This window comes from Palaemon carinicauda, unplaced genomic scaffold (assembly GCF_036898095.1).
Source record: "Palaemon carinicauda isolate YSFRI2023 unplaced genomic scaffold, ASM3689809v2 scaffold5, whole genome shotgun sequence".
Lineage (NCBI taxonomy): Eukaryota > Metazoa > Arthropoda > Malacostraca > Decapoda > Palaemonidae > Palaemon > Palaemon carinicauda.
In genome coordinates this window covers 460,799-487,716 of record NW_027171761.1, presented here as the reverse complement: position 1 = coordinate 487,716, position 26,918 = coordinate 460,799, and the positions used below count along the sequence as shown (strand labels likewise).

Below are 26,918 nucleotides of genomic sequence, written 5' to 3'. Positions count from 1 at the left end.
AACTTTGTCCCGGAGACTGACGTTCGCCCTGGACCGCCACACCCGGTTGATGTCCTTCAACCTGGCCTTCAACATAACATCCGTGACGGAAGCAAACTGGAGAGAACCCAGGACCCTTTCCTGGTTCCTTGGAGACGTAAATTTGGATCCTAGAAACTGTCTTGTGGCCCTTGCGATCTCCTTCCATTTCTTCAGGGGAATCGACAATTTGTGAGTGTCCAGATTCCATTGGAAGCACAACGCCGGAACTAGGCGAGACTTCTTGAAATTTATTCGCAACCCTAAATGTTCCAGAAATCTGATGACTTTGACTGTCTCCTCTCGACATTCCTCGATGGTGTTGGCCCAAATAAGCCAATCGTCCAGATAGGCCACCAACTGTACACCCTGGGCCCTCAATTCTTGAACTACCGAGTCCGCTAGCTTCATGAACACCCTTGGGGCTATGTTGAGACCGAAGGGCATCACCTTGAAAACAAAAGCTTGATTGCCTAGCTTGAAACCCAGAAACGGACAAAAATGACGCATTATTGGAACATGATAGTAGGCGTCGGTAAGATCGATAAGAGGTGGTGACGGCCCCACGGGGAAGTAAGGTCTGTACCTGCGAGACGGTCAGCATATGGAACTTGTCGCATTGAATATAGGTGTTGAAGCGAGACAGGTCTAAGATGACCCTTTGTTTGTCGGAGTCTTTCTTTGGCACGCTGAACAAGCGACCTTGAAACTTTAAATGCCTGATCCGTTGAATCGCATTTTTGAGAAGATCTCGTGCGAAATCGATGAGTTCTGGCTCTGGAAATTTAAAACATCCGACCGATGGAGGGGGTCCCTGAATCCAACTCCACCCCAGTCCGTTGGAAACTATGCTTTGAGCCCAACTGCTAAAGGTCCAATTCTCGCGAAACAAGTATAGCCTCCCCCCCTACCTGTGGAATTTCATTGGATTGCCGAGGGCCTGCCACCTCGGCCTCCACGGGGTCCTCGGCCCCTTCCAGAGACTCGACCACCTGCCCCGTAGCGAAAGGGTCTTCTAGACCTACCTCCCCTCGGCTGCCTATTATATCCTGCATCAAGGCATGAGACTCAGAAGCAGGGTTAAAAGCCGGCGAAGTGGAGAAGGAAGACGAAGGCTGAGGTGGTTGGCTCACCTGCACGAACTGAATTGCTGCTGGGGTTAAGTTTTAGCGGGGGACGCATGTCTCACCTGAGAGACAGGCACAGCCTGAACCACAGGTTGAGGTTGGGAAGCCTGAAAAGGGAGAAACCGTCTAGCCTTTTTCCTACCCCTCAACTGCGGGTTAGCCGAGTCAAATTTTCTCTTGGAGAAAAGACCCCACCTCGCCCGAAGGGACTGATTGACATGCGCTGCCTCGCTGATAACCGCGTTGACCATGTCTCCAGGGAAAAGATCTGCTCCCCAGACCGAGGCCTTGATCAACTTGTTCGGCTCATGCTGGATAGAGGCATCGGCAAAGACATGCTTATGACACGCACGACGAGCGACACCGAAGTAATTAAGATCACACTGATGGGGGTGAAGGAGAGACTTAGTGAGGATCCTAAATAGAGGCTTGTCCACATAAACTAAGGAAGACATCTCCGCTATAGTAACGGAATTCAGGGACCTACTCAAACGGACACGAGCGTCATACTCTGCCCGAATGAGGGAATCAGGAAACCGAGGAAGAAGCTCGCTAAACTGAGTTGTAGCACAATCTGGAGCCAACTTCCCCACAGTGAAGGTCGACGGAGCATCAACCCAACAATCTTGGTGCCCCGGAAGAAGCAAGGAAATTAAATCGGTCTCCCGAAGCTGAGGCATAGGCTTTTCTTTCATTACCGCCGCCAGGGTAAGATCCGCCACTTTGGTGGTACACGGAGTAAGAGTGAGTTCCTCAACAACAAACATAGCATATGTGCCTTTGTGAGGAGTCAACTTCGTATTCACTCACTCCCATTCAGTAAGGGTCCGGAGCCAGGCAGACTGAGCCTGCTCCTTAGGGAAGATAACAGTCTCCCTTGGTACCTTATCCACCCTAACAAGCACCTGATCCGTCAAGCGCTCGTAACCCGGGAATGGGAACTGCAAACCCGGTGGATAAAACTTAAAGTCCTCCACCGGCCGGGTGCCACAACCTTCAATGGTTAACATGCCTTCTGAGAAAGGGGCATGCAGAGCCAACCTCCATGGGTTGCTTTTCACAAAGGTCGGGAGCTTTGAAGCATCCGGAACCACAAACTGCTGTTGTTGTGGGAGGCCGGATCTCAAAAGAGACTCCAATATGGACTCTTGGTTTTGCAGCCTTTGATACAAGTATAAACAAAGGCACACCTAACAGTGTATCTATTTGGGCTACATTCAAATGTGATTTGAATGAGCTTGTGTAAAGATCAAAGGCATTATAAAACAAGGTTGCACATTGGACCTGACTGCATTCTCACTCTATGTCGGAAAGACAAAAATAAAAATCCTCAGTGATACACAGTATGTCATGGTTATTCTACACCCATGAAAATGGGTGAAGCGAGGCTAATTATAATCATTTTCTGAGGCCACTCTTGAGTGCAAAGTCGCACTAACAAAAGTAAGGTATAACATATAAGAGTCCTTTCTCAGGATAAAGCACTATCTGGTTTGTGAGGCAAATTTTCTAGTTTCATTTGCTCTTAATCTTACTCATACTGTATATTCATTAATAGATGCTTACAATGAAGCTTACATTGTTATATTAGCAGTATACACAGTTATGTTTTTGCTCTCAAATTTGGTTACAGCACAATGCAGTAGCATATGTAGAACATCACTTATTCATGGCAGTACCTCTACTGTGTGACTGCAATTCTAGTTAGCCTCTTCAAGCCCTACAGGGAGTAGGGCATGCTGCCAAAAAAAAAAGAATATGAGACAAAGTTGAAGGACCAAAATATAAAAAACTAACATTCTAATAAAAATTTGAAAAATAATTTATTTTTCCTAACTATTTCTCCACAACGACAGGTTAGTGAGGCTGAGGAAGGTCGCAAGACCTTTTCTCAGACGAGAGAAACTCCCAGCCCAGAGGTGGCTATATCTCCTTGGGTGCCTATTATCTCTGGCCTGTCTAGTACCCAATGGCCGCCTGAGGATATGATCCCACCAATTGCGGCTAAAGTCCCGTTGGAACCAGGCCTTCAATTCGCCGGATGTTCTGATCCCCATGGGACCTTGAGTGGTGGGTGGCAGACAAAAACCTGCTGAAGGGCGTAAATCTTCTAGTTCTCCCCCCTGACATGCTCTTTTCAGATGCATCAAAAGAAGGGTGGGGGCCCCATGTGTTGCACTACACGACCTCAGTCCTTTGGTCAGAGTTTGAAAAGTACCTACACTTAAATGAAGGAAAGTCTTCATGGCCCTTCAACAGTTTTACCAGTTCCTGGCAGGTCACTCACTGGTGGTGATGAGTGATAACACCACAGTAGTGGCTTACATCAACAAGCAAGGAGGTACTTTTTCGCAGCCCCTATCCCATCTGGTAATAGAGATACTAAGATGGGCAGAAGTCCACTTGGTCTCACTATCAGCTCGCTTCATTCCCGGCAAAAGGAATGTGCTCGCCGACAACCTGAGCAGAGCGACTCAGATACTGGGTTGCGAATGGTCTTGAATCATCTAGTAGCCAACTAAGTCCTGACTTTGTAGGGTTCTCCGACTGTGGATGTGCTTGCAACGTCAGTGAACTTTAGGCTCCCGTTATACTGCTCCCCAGTCCCAGACCTCAAGGCTTTCTGGCAAGATTCATTCCAACAATGGTTTGGCAACATCGATGTTTACGCCTTTCCCTCTTTCTGTCTGATGAGAAGAGTACTCAACAAGACCAGAACATCGGTCAGTCTCTCAATGACCCTCATAGCTCTTCTATGGCATCATGCAGAATGGTTCCCAGACCTTCTGCAACACCTGTCAGAGCTTACGAGAGAACTTCCTCCACGACATGATCTACTCAGACAACCACATGTCATTTACCACAAAGCCATAGCATCTCCTCACTCAGAGAGGATTTTTGCAATGAGTTGCGCAAAGAATGTCTGGACATCTGCGAAGATCATCAGCCTCAGTCTACTAGGCTAAGTGGAACGTTTTCTGTGGTTGGTGTCGTGGAAAGGGTATCTCCACTCGATACCACTATTCCAGCATTAGTGGAATTCATGTATTTGCGGAAGGAAATGCACTAACCATTACGCTAGGTAACAGATCGCCACCTCATGTGGAAGACGGTGTTCCTACTCGCTTTGGCTTCGGCCAAAAGAGTCAGCGAACTTCATGGTGTCTCGTATGACATCGCCCATTCAAGGGGATAGGGAAAGGTAAGCTTCAGCTTCGTCCCTTAGTTTGTTGTCAAGTCTCAAAATCCAGGAGTACTGTATCCTAGATTCAATTCTTTCCAGATATTGAGTCTCCGCTCTGTAACCGACGATTCAGATCATCTGTTACTATGCCCAGTAAGGAACTTGAGGCTCTACCTCAAAAGAACAGGAGCAGCCCAACCCAGAGTGCCTTTGCTCTTCGTTGTAGTGATTTGCGGACTGCGGCCAGATGTAGCACGGAGACTGCCTAGTGTCCGAATGCCGACCGCACTCCAATGTTCACTACACAAAAAGGTAAAACGGTGGAATACCCAAAAATCTAAGTGACAGTTCAAGAAAACTGGTCACTGGGCACCACCCCTTGATTTTATACTGGACAAGGGGACCCAGCTAGAACTGTCGTTGCATAATAATATTCAGAGGTAAGCTGATTTCAGGTTATGTAAGTACTACACATTAGTTGAAAGGGAAAAAAAATTTCTAGGCTGGTAACAGGACACGGTGTGGGAGAAAAAAATATAGTAAAGAGTCTTATTAGAAACAGATTTAATAAGAAAAAAAAATAGAGACATAATTAGGGCGACTATAAATTTTTTTGTCAAATTTTAATAATCTATAATGTAAAGAAAAACTAATATCCCTTTACACCTCAGCCTCACAATAACAAGATAAAAGAAATAATTTAAATAACCATAAAAACAAGAACTATACAAATGCTGGACACTCATATGGGTTCCATATACAATTATAAACAAAGGCACACCTAACCGTGTATATATTTGGGCTAAATTCAAATATAATTGGAATTAGGTTGCATCAAGGCTGCACATCGGACCTGACTCTACATTCTCACCTCTACATCAGAAGACAAAAATATTGTAATACAAAAAACAAAGCTTACAATCCTTAGTGTTGCACCCAGAGGGGATGGCTAAATAGCCTATCAAATACCATAGTAATTTCTTAAAATCATGCTACAATCATTTTCTAAGTTTCCAGTTGGTGGCACAAGAAATCGTCAAGCTTGTAGGAGAACCCCACCACATTACAGTTCAAGATCCACAGTGAGTGAACAGAGTCTGGTAAAAAAATCTCTGAACATATATTCAACCGTGGGGTTTTCTTCCACTGAAGTGTCCACTGCATTAATATCCTAAGAATTACCCATGTTAGAAAACTAGAAACTATGTGTTCACCAGCTTATGTCTATATCACTTTCAAAAGCAGAAGGGAGTCCAAATCACTCTTGCCGCCTATCTTTAAAAGGTTCTCCCTAGTTCATCAGGTTAGATAATTTACACAGGTACAGTACCTGATTTTGACAGTCTTCACCAGACTGACCAGTGATGTAAACAAGTGCAGGAATATGAAATGTTACTCCTATTCTAGTACCTCTACTTCCCTCCCTACTGCACTTGAGTGCTAAAAAAATGTAATCTCTCTATATACCAAGGCACTTCCCCCAATTTTGGGGGGTAGCCGACACCAACAATGAAACAAAACAAAAAGGGGACCTCTACTCTCTATGTTCCTTCAGCCTAATCAGGGACCCAACCGAGTTCAGCTGGTACTGCTAGGGTGCCACAGCCCAACCTCCCACATTTCCACCACAGATGAAGCTTCATAATGCTGACTCCCCTACTGCTGCTACCTCCGCGGTCATCTAAGGCCCCGGAGGAAGCAGCAGGGCCTACTGGAACTGCGTCACAATCGCTCGCCATTCATTCCTATTTCTAGCACGCTCTCTTGCCTCTCTCACATCTATCCTCCTATCACCCAGAGCTTTCTTCACACCATCCATCCACCCAAACCTTGGCCTTCCTCTTGTACTTCTCCCATCAACTCTTGCATTCATCACCTTCTTTAGCAGACAACCATTTTCCATTCTCTCAACATGGCCAAACCACCTCAACACATTCATATCCACTCTAGCCGCTAACTCATTTCTTACACCCGTTCTCTCCCTCACCACTTCGTTCCTAACCCTATCTACTCGAGATACACCAGCCATACTCCTCAGACACTTCATCTCAAACACATTCAATTTCTGTCTCTCCATCACTTTCATTCCCCACGACTCCGATCCATACATCACAGTTGGTACAATCACTTTCTCATATAGAACTCTCTTTACATTCATGCCCAACCCTCTATTTTTTACTACTCCCTTAACTGCCCCCAACACTTTGCAACCTTCATTCACTCTCTGACGTACATCTGCTTCCACTCCACCATTTGCTGCAACAACAGACCCCAAGTACTTAAACTGATCCACCTCCTCAAGTAACTCTCCATTCAACATGACATTCAACCTTGCACCACCTTCCCTTCTCGTACATCTCATAACCTTACTCTTACCCACATTAACTCTCAACTTCCTTCTCTCACACACCCTTCCAAATTCTGTCACTAGTCGGTCAAGCTTCTCTTCTGTGTCTGCTACCAGTACAGTATCATCCGCAAACAACAACTGATTTACCTCCCATTCATGGTCATTCTCGCCTACCAGTTTTAATCCTCGTCCAAGCACTCGAGCATTCACCTCTCTCACCACTCCATCAACATACAAGTTAAACAACCACGGCGACATCACACATCCCTGTCTCAGCCCCACTCTCACCGGAAACCAATCACTCACTTCATTTCCTATTCTAACACATGCTTTTCTACCTTTGTATAAACTTTTCACTGCTTGCAACAACCTTCCACCAACTCCATATAACTTCATCACATCCCACATTGCTTCCCTATCAACTCTATCATATGCTTTCTCCAGATCCATAAACGCAACATACACCTCCTTACCTTTTGCTAAATATTTCTCGCATATCTGCCTAACTGTAAAAATCTGATTCATACAACCCCTACCTCTTCTAAAACCACCCTGTACTTCCAAGATTGCATTCTCTGTTTTATCCTTAATCCTATTAATCAGTACTCTACCATACACTTTTCCAACTACACTCAACAAACTAATACCTCTTGAATTACAACACTCATGCACATCTCCCTTACCCTTATATAGTGGTACAATACATGCACAAACCCAATCTACTGGTACCATTGACAACACAAAACACATATTAAACAATCTCACCAACCATTCAAGTACAGTCACACCCCCTTCCTTCAACATCTCAGCTTTCACACCGTCCATACCAGATGCTTTTCCTACTCTCGTTTCATCTAGTGCTCTCCTCACTTCCTCTATTGTTATCTCTCTCTCATTCTCACCTCCCATCACTGGCACCTCAACACCTGGAACAGCAATTATATCTGCCTCCCTATTATCCTCAACATTCAGCAAACTTTCAAAATATTCCGCCCACCTTTTCCTTGCCTCCTCTCCTTTTAACAACCTTCCATTTCCATCTTTCACTGTCTCTTCAATTCTTGCGCCAGCCTTCCTTACTCTCTTCACTTCTTTCCAAAACTTCTTCTTATTCTCTTCATATGACTGACCCAATCCCTGACCCCACCTCAGGTCAGCTGCCCTCTTTGCCTCACGTACCTTGCGCTTTACTTCCACCTTTTTCTCTCTATATTTTTCATACTTCTCTATACTATTACTCTGCAGCCATTCTTCAAAAGCCCTCTTTTTCTCTTCCACTTTCACCTTCACTCCTTCATTCCACCATTCACTGCCCTTCCTCATGCTGCCTCCAACAACCTTCTTGCCACATACATCACTTGCAATCCCAACAAAATTTTCTTTTACTAACTTCCATTCCTCCTCTAAATTACCAGTTTCTCTTACTCTCACCTCATCATATGCCATTTTCAACCTTTCCTGATATTTACTTTTTACCCCCGGTTTTATTAGCTCTTCAATCCTCACTACCTCCCTTTTACATCCACCTACTCTATTCCCCCACTCTTTTGCTACAACTAATTTTCCTTCCACCAAAAAATGATCAGACATAATTAAATTTGACAATTGTTAGGTATTTTTTCTAACGTTTAAAACTATGATTTTTTCACACAAATCATAAGTCATTGTACCGTCATCCCTGGGAGAAATAAGAGGAGGATCACAAAGAACCCATTTCTGCCTGGATTCACAGGGTCATTGACCATGCGCTAAATCCAGATTCTCCTCCAACACGTTGACCCAGAGCACACGATGTCAGGAGCATAGCTACGTCCCTGGCCTTTAAACCAAACTCCTCTGTGGCGCAGGTTCTTCAAGCAGGTGTGTGGAAGTGTCAAACGACCTTCACTGCCTATTACCTGCAAGACGTGAGCCACATGAGCCTTGGTACATTTTCTGTCGGTCCTGTCAGGGCTGCACAACAGTGGGTTTAGTACCTCAGGCCCCTGAATGAACAAATAGCAGAAGGTTTAGAGCAAAGGTTGTTGTGGTTCGGGACTAGCCAGACATAGCACACAGACTGCCTAGTGTCCGTATGCTGACCACACTTATGTTTTGCTACACAAAAAGAATACTTGGGATTGCCCAGAGATCTGGGTGACAGGTAAGCATTCAAATAAAACTGGCCACTGGGCACCACCCCTTCATTTTCTATTGGGCAAGGGGACCCAACTAGAACTGAAGTTGCCTACTATTATTCTAGAGTACACAGTTCTTCAGAACAACAGCATGACTATGATTTATGTAAGATTTCTTTCAAATTTAAGTGAGCCTTAGGAACATAAGGTGAAAAAATATCAAAAGCAATAATGAAAGGCTGGAAAGTGAACACCCTCTGGGAAGACACCCTTTGGGAGGAAGTGTATTGAAAGAGGCTTATTAAAAACAGATTTAATAAGAAAAATGAAACAAATAACTAGTTGTTCCGTAACTGAAATACAAACCACGCTATTTAATATGGGCAATTACTTTTGGCGTAGCTGAAATGACGAGCCATTAGAATTTTAACGAGGGTTTACTACCCCACCGCTAGTTGGGGGGGGGGGGGGGTAGGGGGTAGCTTGCTAACACCCCCCCCCCCCTCACACACACCTGTGCTTGAGCTCACTTTGCTCTCGGCTCCGGTGGTAGTCTGACATGTCCGCTGTCACCCTCGCCTTCTTTGACAACCATTGTTAATGTTTTATGCTTTTCCTTTGACAGGTGTGCGTGAAGTTGGCCTCTGCTATGCGAAAGTGTCCTGGATTACCCGACCGCCCTTGTGGCACGTATATGTTGGCGGTCGAGACGGACCCTCACACCCTATGTCCTTATTGTAGGGGCCAGCGGTGTGATAGAAACAAAGTGTGTGGTGAGTGTAGGGAGTGGTCTACCTCCCAGTGGGAGAGGTTTTCTCGGCGCCGGAAGAAGAAGTCCAGACGGGATATTTCTATTTCGAAGGTTTCTTTGAAAGGAGAAAATCCCAAGGGCTCTTCTTCCGTGGCCCAAACCTCCTCCGAAGCTCCCACTCGATCGGTTTCTTCCGAGAAACTGTCGAGTGGTAGCGTAGCCCGTAGTTCTGTTGACCAATCTCGAGGTTTGGGAGAGGGAGTTGCCTCCCATAGCGAGGCAGCTCCTCCTCCTTCCCTGGGGGAGGATTTAAATATGCCTGTGTCTAATAATGATTTGTTGCAGCATTGGGCTTCCTTGGGGCAGCTTTGGGCTTCCTTGGGGCTTGAGGGTTCGCCCTCCAAGGAAGCCTTGTTCAGGTTGGGGGCAGCTGTCAAACAATTGCCGACTTTAGCAGAGGTTGATCCTCTGTCTATTATCGACGTTGTCGTGGCAGAGGCTTCCGATGAGTTACTGTATATCAAATCTCTGCTCGTGATGATCCTGATGTAGCTGAAGGCTTAGTTTCCCCCTCTGAACATCCTTCGAGAGAGGAACTAAGTCCTACGGTCTCACCAGCGGGTGATTCTCCCCCTCGGGGGAGTTCACTCACAGAGACTCCTCTTTGGAGGACTGCTAATGGTCAGCCCGCTGACCCCACGGTGCCCCAGAGGGCGTGTAAGGCATAAAGCCCGCCTTCCTCTTCGCCTTAGGGGCCTTCCTTCACCTCACAAGGGTGTTAGGAGGCGCCACTTCGGTTCATCGTCACTGCAGTCCGCCGCAGAGGCACCTCGCCGTCGTTCTCCGACTCTACCAGCTACATCCCTGGACCTCTCTGCAGATCGTTCGCGATCTCCTTCGGTGGAAGGTCGTCCTTACAAAGGGCTCGCCGACCTTCCACCCGCCAGACCTGCTGACCTGCCGTCGCTGTTCCTGGCTGCTGACGCGCTGTGGGTGCCAACACATCCCGTTGTAAAACGGGCAATGGTCCCTTCGGGGACCATTGCACACACACAAGTTAGTGCATAAGTCCCTTACGCGCCAGGTCTCCCCTGCGCGCCAACGATCACCTGCACGCAAGCGCTCGTCTACAGAAGTTGCTCCTGTTAAAGTGCGCCAGCGTGCTACTGCACGCCCTCATCCTGCTGCGTGCCATGCACGCCAGCGCTCTCCTGCGCACCCACGATCTTCTGATCTGGGCGCAGTGGGGAAGTTGACCTCTTCCCCTTCTTGCCAGCGCTCTCCAACGCGCCATTGATCGCCAACGCACCATCGGTCCCCGCTTGCGCACCATCCTTCACCAGCGCGCCCTGCACGCCCACGCCCATCGCCACAGCCAGATGTGCGCTCTCATGTAGGCCCGTGCGTAAGGGATATGTCTCCTGCGCACCCGCGCACGTGTGAACAGTCGCCTTCGTGCTCGCGAGTGCTTGTTCATCCCTCAGCGCGCCCTCTGCCTTCTCCAGCCCGCGCCCCTGCGCGCCATCACCCTCACCCTCGCGCGCCAACATTCGCCGGCCCGCGCGCGACCCAGGGCAATTCCCATCGCGCGAGCGCCAGCACGCTCCCCAGCGAGATCCCACGCGTGAGGCTGCAGGACAATGCGCGGCCAGGTCATTGTTGCGTTGACCCCCCCGCAAGCGCAGAACAGCGTGCTCGCCGGTGGGAGGGAGGATTCCGGATAGGTCCAGGGACTTTTCTCCTTCATCTTTTCAGGCGAACCCCCTTTGGTAACTCCTCCTAGGGATCGAACGATCCCCTTCTCTCCAGAGGGAGTTTCTGGCAGTGCAGCTGTCAGTCAGCAGCCTTGGTTTGGGTCCCTGGTCAGAGCGGTCATGCAGGCTTTTAAGCCTGTTCTCTCTGAGCTGGGCCACAAATAATTGGCAGCTTCTACTCCCCTAAAGAGGAAGAGAGGAGTGTCTAACGTGGTAACTTCTCCAAGGGCGAAGCTGACTCCTCGGAAGTCCTTAAGGAAGGCCTCCTCACCCCCCAGGCTTTCACTCCCTCCCCTTCGGACGAAGATTTCCCGTCCTTAGGGGAGTCACACGAGGTGATGCGTTCCCCCATCGCACCAATGAGGGAAACCCCACCTCGCGCTGGAAAGTCTTCTCGGGTAGGGGTGGAGAAGAGCCTCTCATCATAGCTGTTGGAGTCCTGCATCCCTCCCAGGAGGGAGTCGAAGGACTCTAAGACTTTGCCAAAATCATCCTCAATGATTAGACCGGAACCAGCCAAGCACTCAGAGAACGTCCACGAGTCCCCCCAAGAAGAGCCTTTGGGGACAGGAGACTACGCTGCTAGCCCTTCAGGAGGGGAGCTGCAGGAGTCAGAACATGCATTCTGGCAGGTTCTGACCCTTATGAGGAATCTCAATGGGTTTGCGGATCCAGAGATTCCCCTCGTGAGGGCAAGGACACGGTCTTGGACAGAGTCTTTGGAACTAAAAACCCTCAAAGGCCAGTGCGGCTTTGCCCTGGTCTCAAGGGGTTAAGAGTGCTAGAGACAAGGTCAAAGGCCAGCTCTCCGAGCTTGCCTCCTCCAGCCGATACAGCGCCAGCAACAAACTCCTCCCACCTCCTCGTGACCATCAGAGAAGGTACTTTGACATCGTGGAGGAGACTTGTTTAGCTCTTCCCCTACACCACTCTTTGGAAGAGCTTACCAGGGGAGTCCCTCTAGAGAGACTCTCCAACTGGCAGGTCTCGTTCTCGGCAACGGAGATCCTTAGCCAGGAGAAGGTGGCGAAGTGTGCCATGCAGGCAACTTCGTGGCTGGACATCTGGCTAGGGTCCCTGTGTATCCTGTTACGTTCAGAGGACTTGTCCAAAGCAAGTACCAGGAAGGCCATGGAGACCGTTTTACTCTCGGGCACTCGTATGATCGAGTTTCTAGCCCACCAAGTCTCGAACTTGTGGGCTAATACCATCTTGAAACGTCGAGATGCGGTGTCTGAGAGATTCCATCAAAAGGTCCCCAGTACCGAGATAAGCAGGTTCAGATATTCTTCCATTATGGGGAAGACGTGGAGCAGGCGGCTGAGAGGTGGAGGAAGTCCAACCAGGACTCTCTCCTACATAGAGCTCTAACATCGAAGCCCTATAAACCTCCAGCAACCCAGCAACCACGTCCTACCAAGACCATGAAACCGGCAGCTACAGCGAAGACAACGGTATCTAAGCCCTTTCCTGTCAAGGACAAGAAAGGCAAAAAGTCCTCCAGGGGAGGAAAGAATCTTAGAGGGAGCGGCCGAGGCCGCAAACGCTAGGATTGGCAGTCCCCCTGCATGTCCACCAGTGGGGGGATGCCTACAAAGTTGTGCAAACAGGTGGTAGTAACTCGGGGCCGATTCCTGGATGATTTCTGTAATCAGTTAGGGATATCGCGTCCCGTTCACAACATCTCTACCTCCCCTGACAGCGAATCCAGTGTCATTGAGCTCCCTTGCCATGGGATCGGCAAGGGGGCAAGCCCTTCGGGCAGAAGTCGAGACCATGTTGAAGAAGGGCGCTCTCCAAGAGGTTGTCGACGGGTCCCCAAGCTTCTTCAGTCGACTCTTTCTTGTAAAGAAGGCGTCTGGAGGCTGGAGACCAGTCATCGACCTCTCAGCTCTGAACTGGTTTGTCAAGCAGACCCCGTTCAGCATGGAGACCGCAGACACGGTCAGACTTGCAGTGAGACCGCAAGACTTCATGTGTACACTGGACCTGAAGGACGCGTACTTCCAGATCCCAGTCCATCCGTCTTCAAGGAAGTACAGTGGTACCTCTACATACGAATTTATTCCGTTCCACAACCGACTTCGAATGTAGAAAATGTTCGGATGTAGAAACGAATTTTCCCATAAGAATACATTGAAATAGGATTAATCCGTGGTTGAGCCCAAAAACCTATGATAACTCCTTAATAAATTACTACACATAATTACACATGACAATATGCACTCTAAATTAGATAATAGACATGTAAAAAAGAATAATTATCAAGAAATAATAAATAAGAAACGGGTTTTTAGCGTCACTTTACCTTAGAAAGTCCAGCGCAGGTGTTGGTCTTGCTACGCAGAGAGGAGACGGACGGGCGGCGAGGAGGTAGAGAGGTTGACTACGATAAACGTACACTACCGTAACTTATTCTAACTTACACTAAGTGAACTTTAACCTAACTTAGCTTATTTTTTTTTTTTTATTTTTATATTTTATATTTTTTTTTTATATTTTCTTTTTTTCTTTTTGATGATTAATTTTAATCACTTTCACTCTACACTTAAAATTGATTGAATTTTTTTCTCTTCAATCTTTGCCGTTTTCTTTGTTTCACTTTCTTTCGCTTCACTCTTTGCCGTTTTCTTTGAACCACTTCCTTCCTCTTCATCACGAGTTCGCTTCGTAGTTTTTTAAAGAAGCCATCGATAGAAAGTTGCTTGGTACAGCTTTTCAGAATGTTTCGAAAATAAGTTAGGGAAACATCATGAAACTGCGCAACTACACGACAAACCTGCAATTATTTTGGGTGGTATTTGTCGATGAAGTCGACCACGTCTTGATATTTTCCTAACACCTCTTTTATTTGCGCCGAACCTAACACATGTTCTACCTCCTCGATCCCTTCCTTGTCATCACTCATGTGCTCAGACATAGCATGGAGTTCCTTGAGCTCCTCTGTAGTAAGTTCGTTGTGATGTTCTTTTGCAAGTTAACTCACACTCAAAACGTGATTTATGTTTTTAGAGTCTCTCTCTCTCTCTCTCTCTCTCTCTCTCTCTCTCTCTCTCTCTCTCTCTCTCTCTCTCTTTGATGCTTAATCTCCATCAAAAGTTCAGTTGTAACATTCTCTCTCTCTCTCTCTCTCTCTCTCTCTCTCTCTCTCTCTCTCTCTCTCTCTCTCTCTCTCTCTCTCTCTCTCTCATATGCTTTTCAATAATTCCTTGCTTTACTTCTAAAGAAAGCATTTCCTTCTTCCTTTTCTCACCACTACCACTACCACTTGCGAAACTAAGCCTTTTAGGACCCATGATTTACGTAAAATACTGTAAAAGGATGAACGTAAAAAATCACGATTAAAACACAGTTGATAGCAGAACGCACAGGGCACAACCACACGAAGCCGACGAGAACAGAGGAATGTCCCAAGCCACGCTAATTGAGGGTCCCTCCGAGGTAGAAATGCTGCCTTCTATCGGCGGAAATAAAAAATACATCCGGCGCTATGAGTACCATCTATGTGTACGGGTATTGTTTACTTCGGGTGTCGAAAAAAAATTTGGGTGTAGAGTAGGAACATGTTCGAATTGTACTTCACGTGTCGAAAAATTCGGATACAACAGGTAGGACGAAAATTGCTTACTTCGTGTGTCGAAATAAAATTCGGATGTAGAGTCGAAAAATTGCTCGAATTTTACTTCGGATGTTGGAAAATTCGGATGTAGATACGTTCGTGTGCAGAGGTTCCACTGTACTTAAGATTCAGCCTAGACAACAAGGTGTACCAGTTCAAGGTGCTGTGTTTCGGTCTCTCCACAGCACCACAGGTTTACACCAGAGTGTTCACCCTAATATCGTCGTGGGCACACAGGATCGGCATCCGTCTCCTCCGTTATCTGGACGACTGGCTGATCCTAGCAGACTCAGAGTCAGCCCTTCTTCGACGCCGAGACAAACTTCTGGGACTTTGCCAAGATCTGGGGATCATGGTAAATCTCGAGAAGTCTTCTCTGCTTCCTACTCAAAGACTGGTATATCTAGGCATGATCATAGACACCAATCTCCACAAAGCCTTCCCATCAGACGACAGGACAGCAAGGCTGAGGAGGGTCGCAAGTCCTTTCCTCAGATGAGAAGAGCTTCCAGCCCAATCGTGGTTACGTCTCCTCGGTCACCTCTCATCCTTGGCTCGTCTAGTTCCCAACGGTCGCCTCAGGATGAGATGCCTCCAATGGCGACTCAAGTCCCAGTGGAATCAGGGTCACGATTCCCCGGACGTCATGATCCCGATGGGTCCTGCGGAACAGACGGACCTTCAGTGGTGGGTGACAGACGAGAACCTATGAAGGAGAGTGGATCTTCTCGTCCTCCCCCCGGATTTGATGCTGTTTTCGGACGCATCAAACAAAGGGTGGGGGGCCCACGTTCTGCAACACAGGACCTCAGGCCTGTGGTCAGAATCAGAAAAGTGCCACCATATAAATCTGCTAGAAATGAAGGCCGTATTCCTGGCCCTTCAAAAGTTCCAACAATACCTGGCGGGTGACTCTGTGGTGGTGATGAGCGACAACACCAAAGTAGTGGCTTACATCAACAAGCAAGGAGGTACCTTTTCAAAGCAGCTATCCCATCTCGCAGTAGAGATACTGAGATGGACCGAAGCCCACTCGATTCCACTATCAGCTCGCTTCATTCCAGGCAAGAGGAATGTGCTCGCCGACAGTCTGAGCAGAGCGTCTCAGATAGTGAGTACCGAGTGGTCTTTGGATGATCTAGTAGCCAACTAAGTCCTGACTTTGTGGGGTTCCCCGACTGTGGATCTGTTCGCTACAGCGCTGAACTTCAAGCTTCCGCTGTACAGCTCCCCAGTCCCGGATCCAAGCCGCTCTGGCAAGATGCCTTCCAACAACGATGGGACAACACCGACATATACGCCTTTCATCGTTCTGTCTGATGAGGAGGGTACTCAACAAGACCAGAATATCGGTCAATCTTTCGATGACCCTTATAGCTCCGCTATGGCATCACGCAGGATGGTTTCCAGACCTTCTGCAACTCCTAACGGAAGTACCGAGAGAACTCCCTCCACGACACGAGCTACTCAAACAACCACACGCCAACATCTCCCACAAAGCCGTAGCTTCGCTACGACTTCACGCCTGGAGACTATCCAGCATCTCCTCGCTGAGATAGGATTTTTGCAACAAGTTGCGAGCAGGATGTCTGGACACCTGCCAAGGTCATCTGCATCTATCTACCAGGCAAAGTGGGGAGTCTTCTGTGGTTGGTGTCGTGGAAGGGGTATCTCTCCACTCGGTGCCACTATTCCAGCAATAGTGGAGTTCTTCGTGTATTTGCGGGAAGAAATGTGCCTTTCAGTTTCGGCGGTGAAAGGCTATCGCTCAGCCTTAAGTCTAGCCTTCAGGCTCAAAGGAGTGGACATTTCTTCCTCGCTGGAACTTTCCCTACTCATATGAAGTTATGAACTTACCTACCCTCAGTCGGAAGTGAGACCTCCTCCATGGAACGTGGTCAGAGTTCTCAGGTCTCTTAAGAGACCTCCCTACGAACCATTACGCTAGGCTTCAGATCGCCACCTAACTTGGAAGACGGTGTTCCTACTAGCTTTGGCCTCGGCCAAGCGAGTCAGTGAACTTCATGGTCTCTCGTATGACATCGCCCATTCAAGGGGATGGGGGGAGGTAATGTTCAGATTTGTCCCTGAGTTTATTGCTAAGATTCAGAATCCGGGAGTGCCGGACCCTCGGTTTGACTCCTTCCAGATTTTGAGTCTTCATTCTGTAACAGATGACCCAGACCATCTCCTACTGTGTCCTGTAAGGAAGCTGAGGCTATATCTCAAAAGAACGGCTGCAGTTCGTCCCCAAGTGCAGGCATTGTTTGTGAGCACTGGGAGAACTAAGAGGAGGGTTACCAAGAATACCATCTCGGCATGGATTCGTAGGGTTATCCATCTGTCCCTGAATCTTGATCCTCCTCCGTCACGTCGCCCTAGAGCACATGATGTCAGGGGCGTAGCTACGTCCCTGGCCTTCAAGAAGAACTTTTCAGTGACGCAGGTTCTACAAGCAGGGGTGTGGAAGCATCAGACGACCTTCACAGCCCACTACCTGCAAGACGTGACCCACAGGAGGCTTGATAACTTTTCTATCGGCCCTGTGGTGGCTGCACAACAGCTGATTTAAAACCCCAGGCTCCTTAATGGACAAGTAGCAGAAGGTTGAGGGCATTGTTACCTGGTCTTAGTCTGCATGAATGAAAAGGTATATCTGGCCCTTATTCTTTTCTTCATCCTCCCTTCTCTTGGGGAAAGCAGCATTCTGGGTTGTCTGCACAGCTGACCTCGAACCACTGCATGTAAACCATGTTTCCTTGTGTTCCTAGTATTAAGCTAATACTGTCACGTCCCCATACCCTGACAAGGTGGTATTGGGAGAGTCCTAGCCTAAAGTTTCCATCTAAAGGACTACAGGTCAATTTCTTAGGACGAGTCACACTTCATACCTTCACACACAGCTTACATAGGCCGCAGCCCTTGTATAGCAAGGTTCTAGCAAGGGGCAGGGACTCCTTATTGTTGAGTGCTGACACACTCAGATACTGAGCCCCCGGGCAAAGCCAAAAGCCAGTACTGGCTGGGACTTGCCACCCTTCCTAAGGGTTGAGTCACCCATATTAAATAGTGTCGTTTGTATTTCAGTTACGGAACAAATGACAAATTCGTAGGTAATTTGTATTTTTCCTAACTATACAAACCTTAGCTATTTAATCAAACTTGCCCGCCAGCCCTATCCCCCGTGAAGTCCTACCTCTAAGCAAAGTGAGCTCAAGCAGGTGGGGTAGTAAACGCAAATTTTCTACGAATTTGTCATGTTGACAATAACAAATAATAAAATTTCAATTTATATTGTAAGAAAAAAAAAAACTAGTATCCTTTTACACTTCAGCCTGACAATAACTAAATTAAAAAATGATTTGACAAAAAAGAAAATTAAACTTCTCCTGTTTGGACACTTCCATAGCAATACCAAATCATCAGGAACAGGTTACTCATTAAGCCACACATTTAGTGAAAACATCACTCACTAAAGTTCAATAAAGTTTACTATATTTCTAAAGCTAATCTTAGTGCATATGTTTGTGCAGCATAGAATTGTCCTCCCCCTCCTACAGACTTACTGGGAGAATAAACAGATTCTCCACAAGCATCATTTCATCACGGCCAGGCCAATTCACAATAATATTCAGTCCCATCAAATTTACTCACACTTGGGATTTTCTTTCAATAGGAAAATTCAATTCCCTGCATAATACATTACATGGCTTTCAAAGGCAACTGTGTTTTAAATCTTTTTGTTTTTACTATACTGCACAACACAGACATTCTAAAGAAGCTAAGTCACCTAAGGTTTGCACTTTACAAACTACACTCATATAGGCAAAGTTAGGTCTCTTGATTGTGTTCACTTGTGTGTTTTATAATGGCTGTCAACCCCTTGGCATTGATAGGCCAAGGGTTTACAAGGTGTCAGGATACTATTCCCATGTTCTACCGAGTTTGGATTTGTACCCCTGGGGAAGTTTCCAGTCAGTTGGAATTGGACTTCCACCCACCTAGAGGTGAGTCTCCTATGTAGAGAACGAAGGTTTGTATATGTGAAGGACAAAAGGCAAATTTGGAATTAATTTATATTTTCATAATTATACATACCAGGAGTTCTTTACACATACTGTACTTGTCCTGCCATCACCTTCCCCCCTAGAAGTCTTGCTTGCAATCAAAAGTGAAGGTAGTCTGTGGATAAATGTGTGAGCGGGTTGATTGGTATACCTTCCGCTAGCCCTGTTAACTAGCTGAGGGTTGTTGACACCTGTGAAACTTTTTATGGCTAATCCTGCTCATCACTAAACTATTCTCCTGTGTAAAGAACTTTAGGTTTTCAATATTAATCTTACCCGATGATCATGTAGCTGTCAACTCTGTTGCCCGACAGAAAAATCTAAGGTCGGGATACGCCAGCGATCGCTATACAGGTGGGGGTGTACATCCACAGCGCCATCTGTCGAGCAGGTACTCAGGTACTTCTTGTCAACAAGAACTCAATTTTTCCTCTGTCGTGCCACCGGCAAGACCTACTTGGATACGCTGTTGTTTCTGGAGTTGTTTTTCACGATTTTGGTGATGTATTCGTTCTAGATTTTAGCTTTCGCTATTCAGGAACTATTATCATTAGCTTATCAAGCTTTTTGATTAGATTTGGATTAATTGTTAATGAACTTTGCTAGATTTTGGATTTCCCCCTTGGCTAATTCAAGAATTCAAGATGTCTGACCATTCTCAAGTCCCTAAGTACAGGCAGTGTAGCGTTAGGGCTTGTTCTAGGCGTCTTCCGAAGGCCTCCATAGATCCTCACACCGTTTGTTCCAATTGTAGGGGTAAATCCTGTCAATTGGAAGATCGATGTGAGGAATGCGCTGGGCTTTCGGAATTCGATTTTAACGAATTCCTAAAGAATGCACGTAGGCTAGAGAAGGATAGGATCAGGAGGAGTTCTTCTCGCTCGTTTGATTTTTCCTCTCCCCATGCCCCTCAACCTATTCCTTCCCCTGTAGTGGTGACTTCCGACCCTGCTACTAGTGCTCAACCCTCCATGGCGGACATGATGCGTGCCATTCAGGCTCTTGGTGACAGAGTGGAGTCATTAGCTAATGACCGGAATCAACTTTTGGCCGATGTCAAAGAGTTGAAAGCGCAAAGTGCAGTGGGAAGTGTAGTGAGTGCAAGTGAAGTGAAAAGTGTCAGTGTCAGTGTTGCGCATGAGGGTACATCTGTACGTGCCAGTCGTCCTCCCAGTCCGGGACCTCTTGCAAGCTCCCAAGCCCAGGGGAGAAGCAATGTCGAAGGACCAAAGGGTTCGACAGGCCTTGATCAGCGTACGGATGTACCCTCAGTGGTTGCGGACGTATCTGTCAGAGATCGTCCCATCCACAAACAGACGAGTGAGCCCACTCATTCCTCGTCTGTGGAAGAAGTTTCTAGGAAGAAACGTTGGACCAAGGTCTCACGACCTCTCAAGCGTAAGGTCCCTTCCGAGCGAGTCCAACGGCCCAGGTGTAGCCACTGGGTCAGTTCGGACTCGCCGCAGTCTTCCGAAGACTGCACACCTCCCAAGAGAGGTAGAGTGGTTCCGCAGCAGGCAATCACTCCGTCTGTTGCCGCACCAACCACGGTAGACCCTAAGTGGTCCATGCTGCAGTCTATGCAGTCTCAGCTTGCTTCCTTCATGCAGGAGTATCGTGCTGAGAAGGTTGACACTGCACCTGTTAACCTACAACCTGCCACGGTTGTGCGCTCAGCAGATACTGCGGCTGCCTGCTCCCACACTCCACCTGTGAGAGCTCCACCACCGATGCGCAGTCGACCCTGCCAGACGCATGTTCATGCTGCACCCTCCGTTGACATGCGTGAGCTACCGCATCAGCAGTGGGAAGGTGCTGTCAAGCTGCCGTGTTTTGACGCAATGCGGCATGCTCCGCAACCCACGGCAGTCCCTCCCACGCACCAGCACTCCGCTTTTGTTGTTGCCAGCTCGCAGACTGACCAGCAGCGGCATGATGTTGGATCCGGTGCAGCTACGCATGCACCCGTGCTGCCGGATTCAGCCGTTCAGCTTTCTGCTCCACCTTTGCCACTTCCTCCTCAGCTTTCGGATGATGGAGTATCTGATGACGACGAAGCTGCGCATTTGGACGATCCGCACTCCGACTTAGAAGAACCCAAGTCTACGCCTCCCTCCTTAGACTTTAGGAAAGTCCTTGCCCTGTTCAGGGAATTGTATCCGGAACAGTTTGTGTCTGCAACCCCGCACTCACCTCCCTCCGAGTTCGCTTTAGGCATGCAGTCAGCAGCTCCTGCCTTCACAAAACTCGTACTCGCACGCTCATCCAAGAGAGCTTTGAGGGTAATGGGAGAGTGGTTGCAGTCCAAGAAGCAACTGGGAAAGACTGCTTTCATCTTTCCGCCTACCAAGCTTGCTTCCAAATCTAGCGTCTGGTATGCCACGGGAGAGGAACCCGGCTTGGGAGTTCCTGCCTCTGCCCAGGGCGACTTCTCAAGTCTGGTTGACTCTCCCCGCAGGCTGGCTATGAGACGCTCCAAGATTTGCTGGTCCTTCTCTGACATGGACCATCTGTTGAAGGGAGTTTTTCGTGCTTTTGAGATCTTCAACTTCCTCGACTGGTGTTTGGGAGCGTTAAGCAGAAAGACCTCCCCTTCGGATAAGGACGCTGCCATGCTTATCATGTCTAGCATGGACAAAGCCATTCGGGATGGGTCTGGTGAGCTTGCGGCTTCGTACGTGTCGGGAGTGCTTAAGAAGAGAGATCACCTTTGCTCCTTCTTGTCTGCGGGGATCACACCATGCCAGAAGTCGGAGTTGATGTTTGCTCCGCTTTCCAAGTGTCTCTTTCCGGAAGAGCTGATCAAGGGGATTGCTGCCTCGTTGATCCAGAAGGATACCCATGACCTGGTGGCGTCCTCCGCACGTAAAGTCACAGCTTTACCTTCCGTGCCTAGACCTAGGATGGACACACCAGCGTCTTAGGTTCATCCCGCCCTTTCGTGGCAGAACCTCCAGCAGAGGAGGTACCCGTTCCGACAGTCATCGGGGCAAAAAGAAGAAGGGTTCCAAGTCCTCAAAAGGCAGAATCTGACTGCCTACCTCTCCAGACAGCAGTGGGAGCCAGGCTCAAGTACTACTGGCAGGCTTGGGAGAGCAGAGGTGCAGACGCTCAGTCCGTGAAGTTGCTAAGAGAGGGGTACAGGATTCCGTTCTGGCGCAATCCCCCTCTAGCAACTACTCCCATCAACCTCTCTCCCAACTACAAGGAGGAGGACAAGAGGCTAGCCTTGCAGCAAGAGGTGTCTCTCTTGCTACAAAAGGGAGCGGTAGTCATAGTCCGGGATCATCAATCCCCGGGCTTCTACAACCGTCTCTTCCTGGTAGCGAAGAAGACAGGAGGGTGGAGACCGGTGCTGGACGTCAGTGCTCTCAATGCTTTTGTCACCAAGCAGACGTTCACCATGGAGACGACGAAGTCGGTTCTCGCATCGGTCAGGAAGGAAGACTGGATGGTCTCGTTGGACCTAAAAGACGCGTACTTTCATGTCCCCGTCCATCCAGACTCCCAACCTTTCCTAAGGTTCGTCTTTGGAAAGGTCGTTTACCAGTTCCAAGCCCTGTGCTTTGGCCTAAGCACGGCACCTCTTGTGTTTACCAAACTGATGAGGAATATTGCCAAATTCCTTCACTTGGCAGACATCAGAGCCTCCCTCTATTTGGACGACTGGCTTTTAAGAGCTCCGTCAAGTCGTCGCTGTCTGGAGAATCTCAGATGGACTATGGATCTGACCAAGGAATTGGGTCTCCTGGTCAATATAGAGAAGTCCCAACTCGTCCCATCCCAAACCATTGTCTATCTAGGTATGGAGATTCAGAGTCGAGCTTTTCGGGCTTTTCCGTCGGCCCCCAGAATCAGTCAAGCCCAAGAATGCATCCAGAGCATGCTGAGAAGGAACCGATGTTCAGTCAGGCAGTGGATGAGTCTAACAGGGACGCTTTCATCGCTGGCCCAGTTCACCTCCGCCCCCTTCAGTATCATCTAGCTGCTCACTGGAGAAAGGAAATGACGCTAGAAGCGGTCTCAGTTCCTATATCCGAAGAGATGAGGTCTGCGCTGACGTGGTGGAAGAACAGCATTCTTCTCAAGGAAGGTCTACCATTGGCTGTTCAGACCCCCGACCACCTTCTCTTCTCGGACGCGTCGGACACGGGCTGGGGTGCGACACTGGACGGACGGGAATGCTCGGGAACGTGGAATCCGGAGCAAAGAACACTTCACATCAACTGCAAGGAACTTTTGGCAGTCCATCTGGCCTTGAGAAACTTCAAGTCCCTCCTTCTGGGCAAGGTGGTGGAGGTGAACTCCGACAACACTACAGCCTTGGCGTACATCTCCAAGCAAGGAGGGACTCATTCGAGGAAGTTGTTCGAGATCGCAAGGGACCTCCTCACCTGGTCAAAAGATCGAAAGATTTCGCTGGTAACGAGGTTCATTCAAGGCGATATGAATGTCATGGCAGATTGCCTCAGCCGGAAGGGTCAAGTCATCCCCACAGAGTGGACCCTTCACAAGAATGTTTGCAGCAGACTATGGGCCCTGTGGGGTCAGCCCACCATAGATCTGTTCGCTACCTCGATGACCAAGAGGCTCCTGAATTATTGCTCACCGATTCCGGACCCAGCAGCTGTTCACGTAGATGCCTTCCTTCTGGATTGGTCCCATCTAGACCTGTATGCGTTCCCTCCGTTCAAGATTGTCAACAAGGTACTGCAGAAGTTCGCCTCTCACGAAGGGACACGGTTGACGTTGGTTGCTCCCCTCTGGCCCGCGAGAGAATGGTTCACCGAGGTACTGCAATGGCTGGTCGACGTTCCCAGGACTCTTCCTCTAAGAGTGGACCTTCTGCGTCAGCCGCACGTAAAGAAGGTACACCCAAGCCTCCACGCTCTTCGTCTGACTGCCTTCAGACTATCGAAAGACTCTCAAGAGCTAGAGGCTTTTCGAAGGAGGCAGCCAGAGCGATTGCCAGAGTAAGGAGGACATCCACTCTCAAGGTCTACCAGTCAAAATGGGAAGTCTTCCGAAGCTGGTGCAAGGCGAATTCAGTTTCCTCAACCAGTACCTCTGTAACGCAGATAGCTGACTTCCTTTTACATCTAAGGAATGTAAGATCCCTATCAGCTCCTACGATCAAAGGTTACAGAAGCATGTTGGCAGCAGTCTTCCGCCACAGAGGCTTAGATCTTTCCACCAACAAAGATCTACAGGACCTCCTTAAGTCTTTTGAGACCTCAAAGGAGCGTCGGTTAGCCACACCAGGCTGGAACCTAGACGTGGTTTTAAGGTTCCTGATGTCAGCAAGGTTCGAACCGCTTCAATCAGCCTCTTTTAAGGATCTCACATTAAAGACTCTTTTCCTCGTTTGCTTAGCAACAGCTAAAAGAGTCAGTGAGATTCACGCCTTCAGCAGGAACATAGGTTTTACATCTGAAACGGCTACATGTTCCTTACAGCTTGGTTTTTTAGCTAAAAACGAACTTCCTTCTCGTCCTTGGCCCAAGTCGTTCGAGATCCCAAGCCTGTCCAACTTGGTTGGTAACGAACAAGAGAGAGTACTATGCCCAGTAAGAGCTCTTAAGTACTATCTAAGACGTACAAAGCCATTACGAGGACAATCAGAAGCTTTATGGTGTTCTATTAAGAAACCTGCTTTACCGATGTCTAAGAACGCAGTTTCTTATTACATCAGGCTTTTGATTAGAGAGGCCCATTCTCATCTGAAGGAAGAAGACCATGCTTTGCTGAAGGTAAGGACACATGAAGTTAGAGCTGTCGCTACTTCAGTGGCCTTCAAACAGAACCGTTCTCTGCAGAGTGTTATGGATGCAACCTATTGGAGAAGCAAGTCAGTGTTCGCATCATTTTACCTTAAAGATGTCCAGTCTCTTTACGAGAACTGCTACACCCTGGGACCATTCGTAGCAGCGAGTGCAGTAGTAGGTGAGGGCTCAACCACTACATTCCCATAATCCTATAACCTTTTTTAATCTTTCTCTTGAAATGCTTTTTATTGTTGTTTTTGGGTTGTACGGAAGGCTAAGAAGCCTTCCGCATCCTGGTTGATTTGGCGGGTGGTCAAATTCTTTCTTGAGAAGCGCCTAGATTAGAGGTTGTGATGAGGTCCTTTAGTATGGGTTGCAGCCCTTCATACTTCAGCACCTAGGAGTCGCTCAGCATCCTAAGAGGATCGCTAGGCTCAGTAAGGAAGACGTACTTAAAAAGGCAGAGTAATGGTTCAAGTCGACTTCCTTACCAGGTACTTATTTATTTTATGTTTGTTATTTTGAATAACTGCTAAAATGAAATACGGGATACTTAGCTTCTAATGTTAACATGTATGCTGGTCTCCACCCACCCCCCTGGGTGTGAATCAGCTACATGATCATCGGGTAAGATTAATATTGAAAAATGTTATTTTCCTTAGTAAAATAAATTTTTGAATATACTTACCCGATGATCATGAATTTAAGGACCCTCCCTTCCTCCCCATAGAGACCCAGTGGACCGAGGAGAAAATTGAGTTCTTGTTGACAAGAAGTACCTGAGTACCTGCTCGACAGATGGCGCTGTGGATGTACACCCCCACCTGTATAGCGATCGCTGGCGTATCCCGACCTTAGATTTTTCTGTCGGGCAACAGAGTTGACAGCTACATGATCATCGGGTAAGTATATTCAAAAATTTATTTTACTAAGGAAAATAACATTTTGTATAGTTAAGAAAATTACGAATTACTTCCAAATTTGTCATATTCTCATTTGGAAACATTTGGATTTATTGTTTTTTTTGTTCATTTGCTGAGCAGTTTATTTTTAAGGAAGATTTTGAATAGTAGTCTTTTTAAATTGGTGGTTTATTTCAACGGGATTGAATTTGTGCTTTTTCTATTAATCATGCTGGGAATGTGGGAGCCAGAGTTGAGGCAAACTATTAGGGATGCTTGAATACTGATTGTTTTCCTTTATTGTACTGCAATATGCAATGGTTCATACTTATATTCTTTCTTAATTTTAGCAGCTTTTTACAATTTAATCATTCTCTTCAGAGCATAAAAGTTGGATTTACCGGTACAGTACTTTGATATCAATGTAGAGCATTTCATATATATTAAAATGGATAGAATTTTCATTGTTAGATTTGTTATTCTACCTATTGGTATTTTCAGACGGAGCGAGCAAAGATACGCGTAGAGCACATAATTAGAGAAGACTATCTTGTGGAGGCCATGGAAGTAACTGAAATGTACTGTGATCTTCTTCTAGCACGATATGGCCTGATACAACAGATGAAGTAATTATGAAGGGTTCCTTTTTTAATAGTACAGGACTATTATCCATTGTATTTATGTTTGCTCCTACACGAATACAAACCATTGTTCTTTACTGTGGGAGAATAGATAACAGCGATTCTGGAACACGGCAGTTAAAATTATAATGAGGTGTAAACAACCAACAGGTAATTAACTATTGGTAGCAACCAGGCGACAACCTTCCCTAGCTCACTAACAACTCACTTCGCTCTCTGTCTGGGTGAAAACAGACTTTTCGCTGTCTGGCATTTTTGGTATAATTTTTACTTTCTTTTCCAGCATGTTTATGAATTGTTTTAAGGGCTCATGGTGATTGTTCATCGCCATCTCGAATGTAAGAAGTTTTTCTTCCCGTCGGCTCCTGCAGAGACTTTGACTGCATCTAGTTGCTTCATGGAAGTGTGTGTTCATAGCCCTGTAGTTTTGTCCCTGCTTGGCATTTGGGGGACTGGAGTTCATTGCTTATGTGGTTGTCATCCTTGGCGATGCAGTCTTCAGTGCTCTTGGAATTATCCTTGAGTTGGTTTAACCATGACCTCTCACTTAACACTTAATTTGGCGATCCTCAAGGTAAGTTTTCCTTATTGGGAGAGTCAACCTCCCCAGGGGAGCCCTTAGG

The 26,918-nt window shown here is 47.4% G+C and overlaps 1 protein-coding gene across 2 annotated transcripts in view; it reads left to right on the top strand.

The window, feature by feature from the left end:
- Window positions 1-26,918, top strand: part of LOC137637031 (IST1 homolog) — a 189,267-nt gene that overhangs the window by 33,065 nt on the left and 129,284 nt on the right. For both annotated transcript variants that reach the window (XM_068369343.1, XM_068369342.1), the window contains exon 2: window positions 26,156-26,280. In XM_068369343.1, the coding sequence (XP_068225444.1) occupies window positions 26,156-26,280 (125 nt within the window). The remainder of the gene's footprint in view (window positions 1-26,155; window positions 26,281-26,918) is intronic.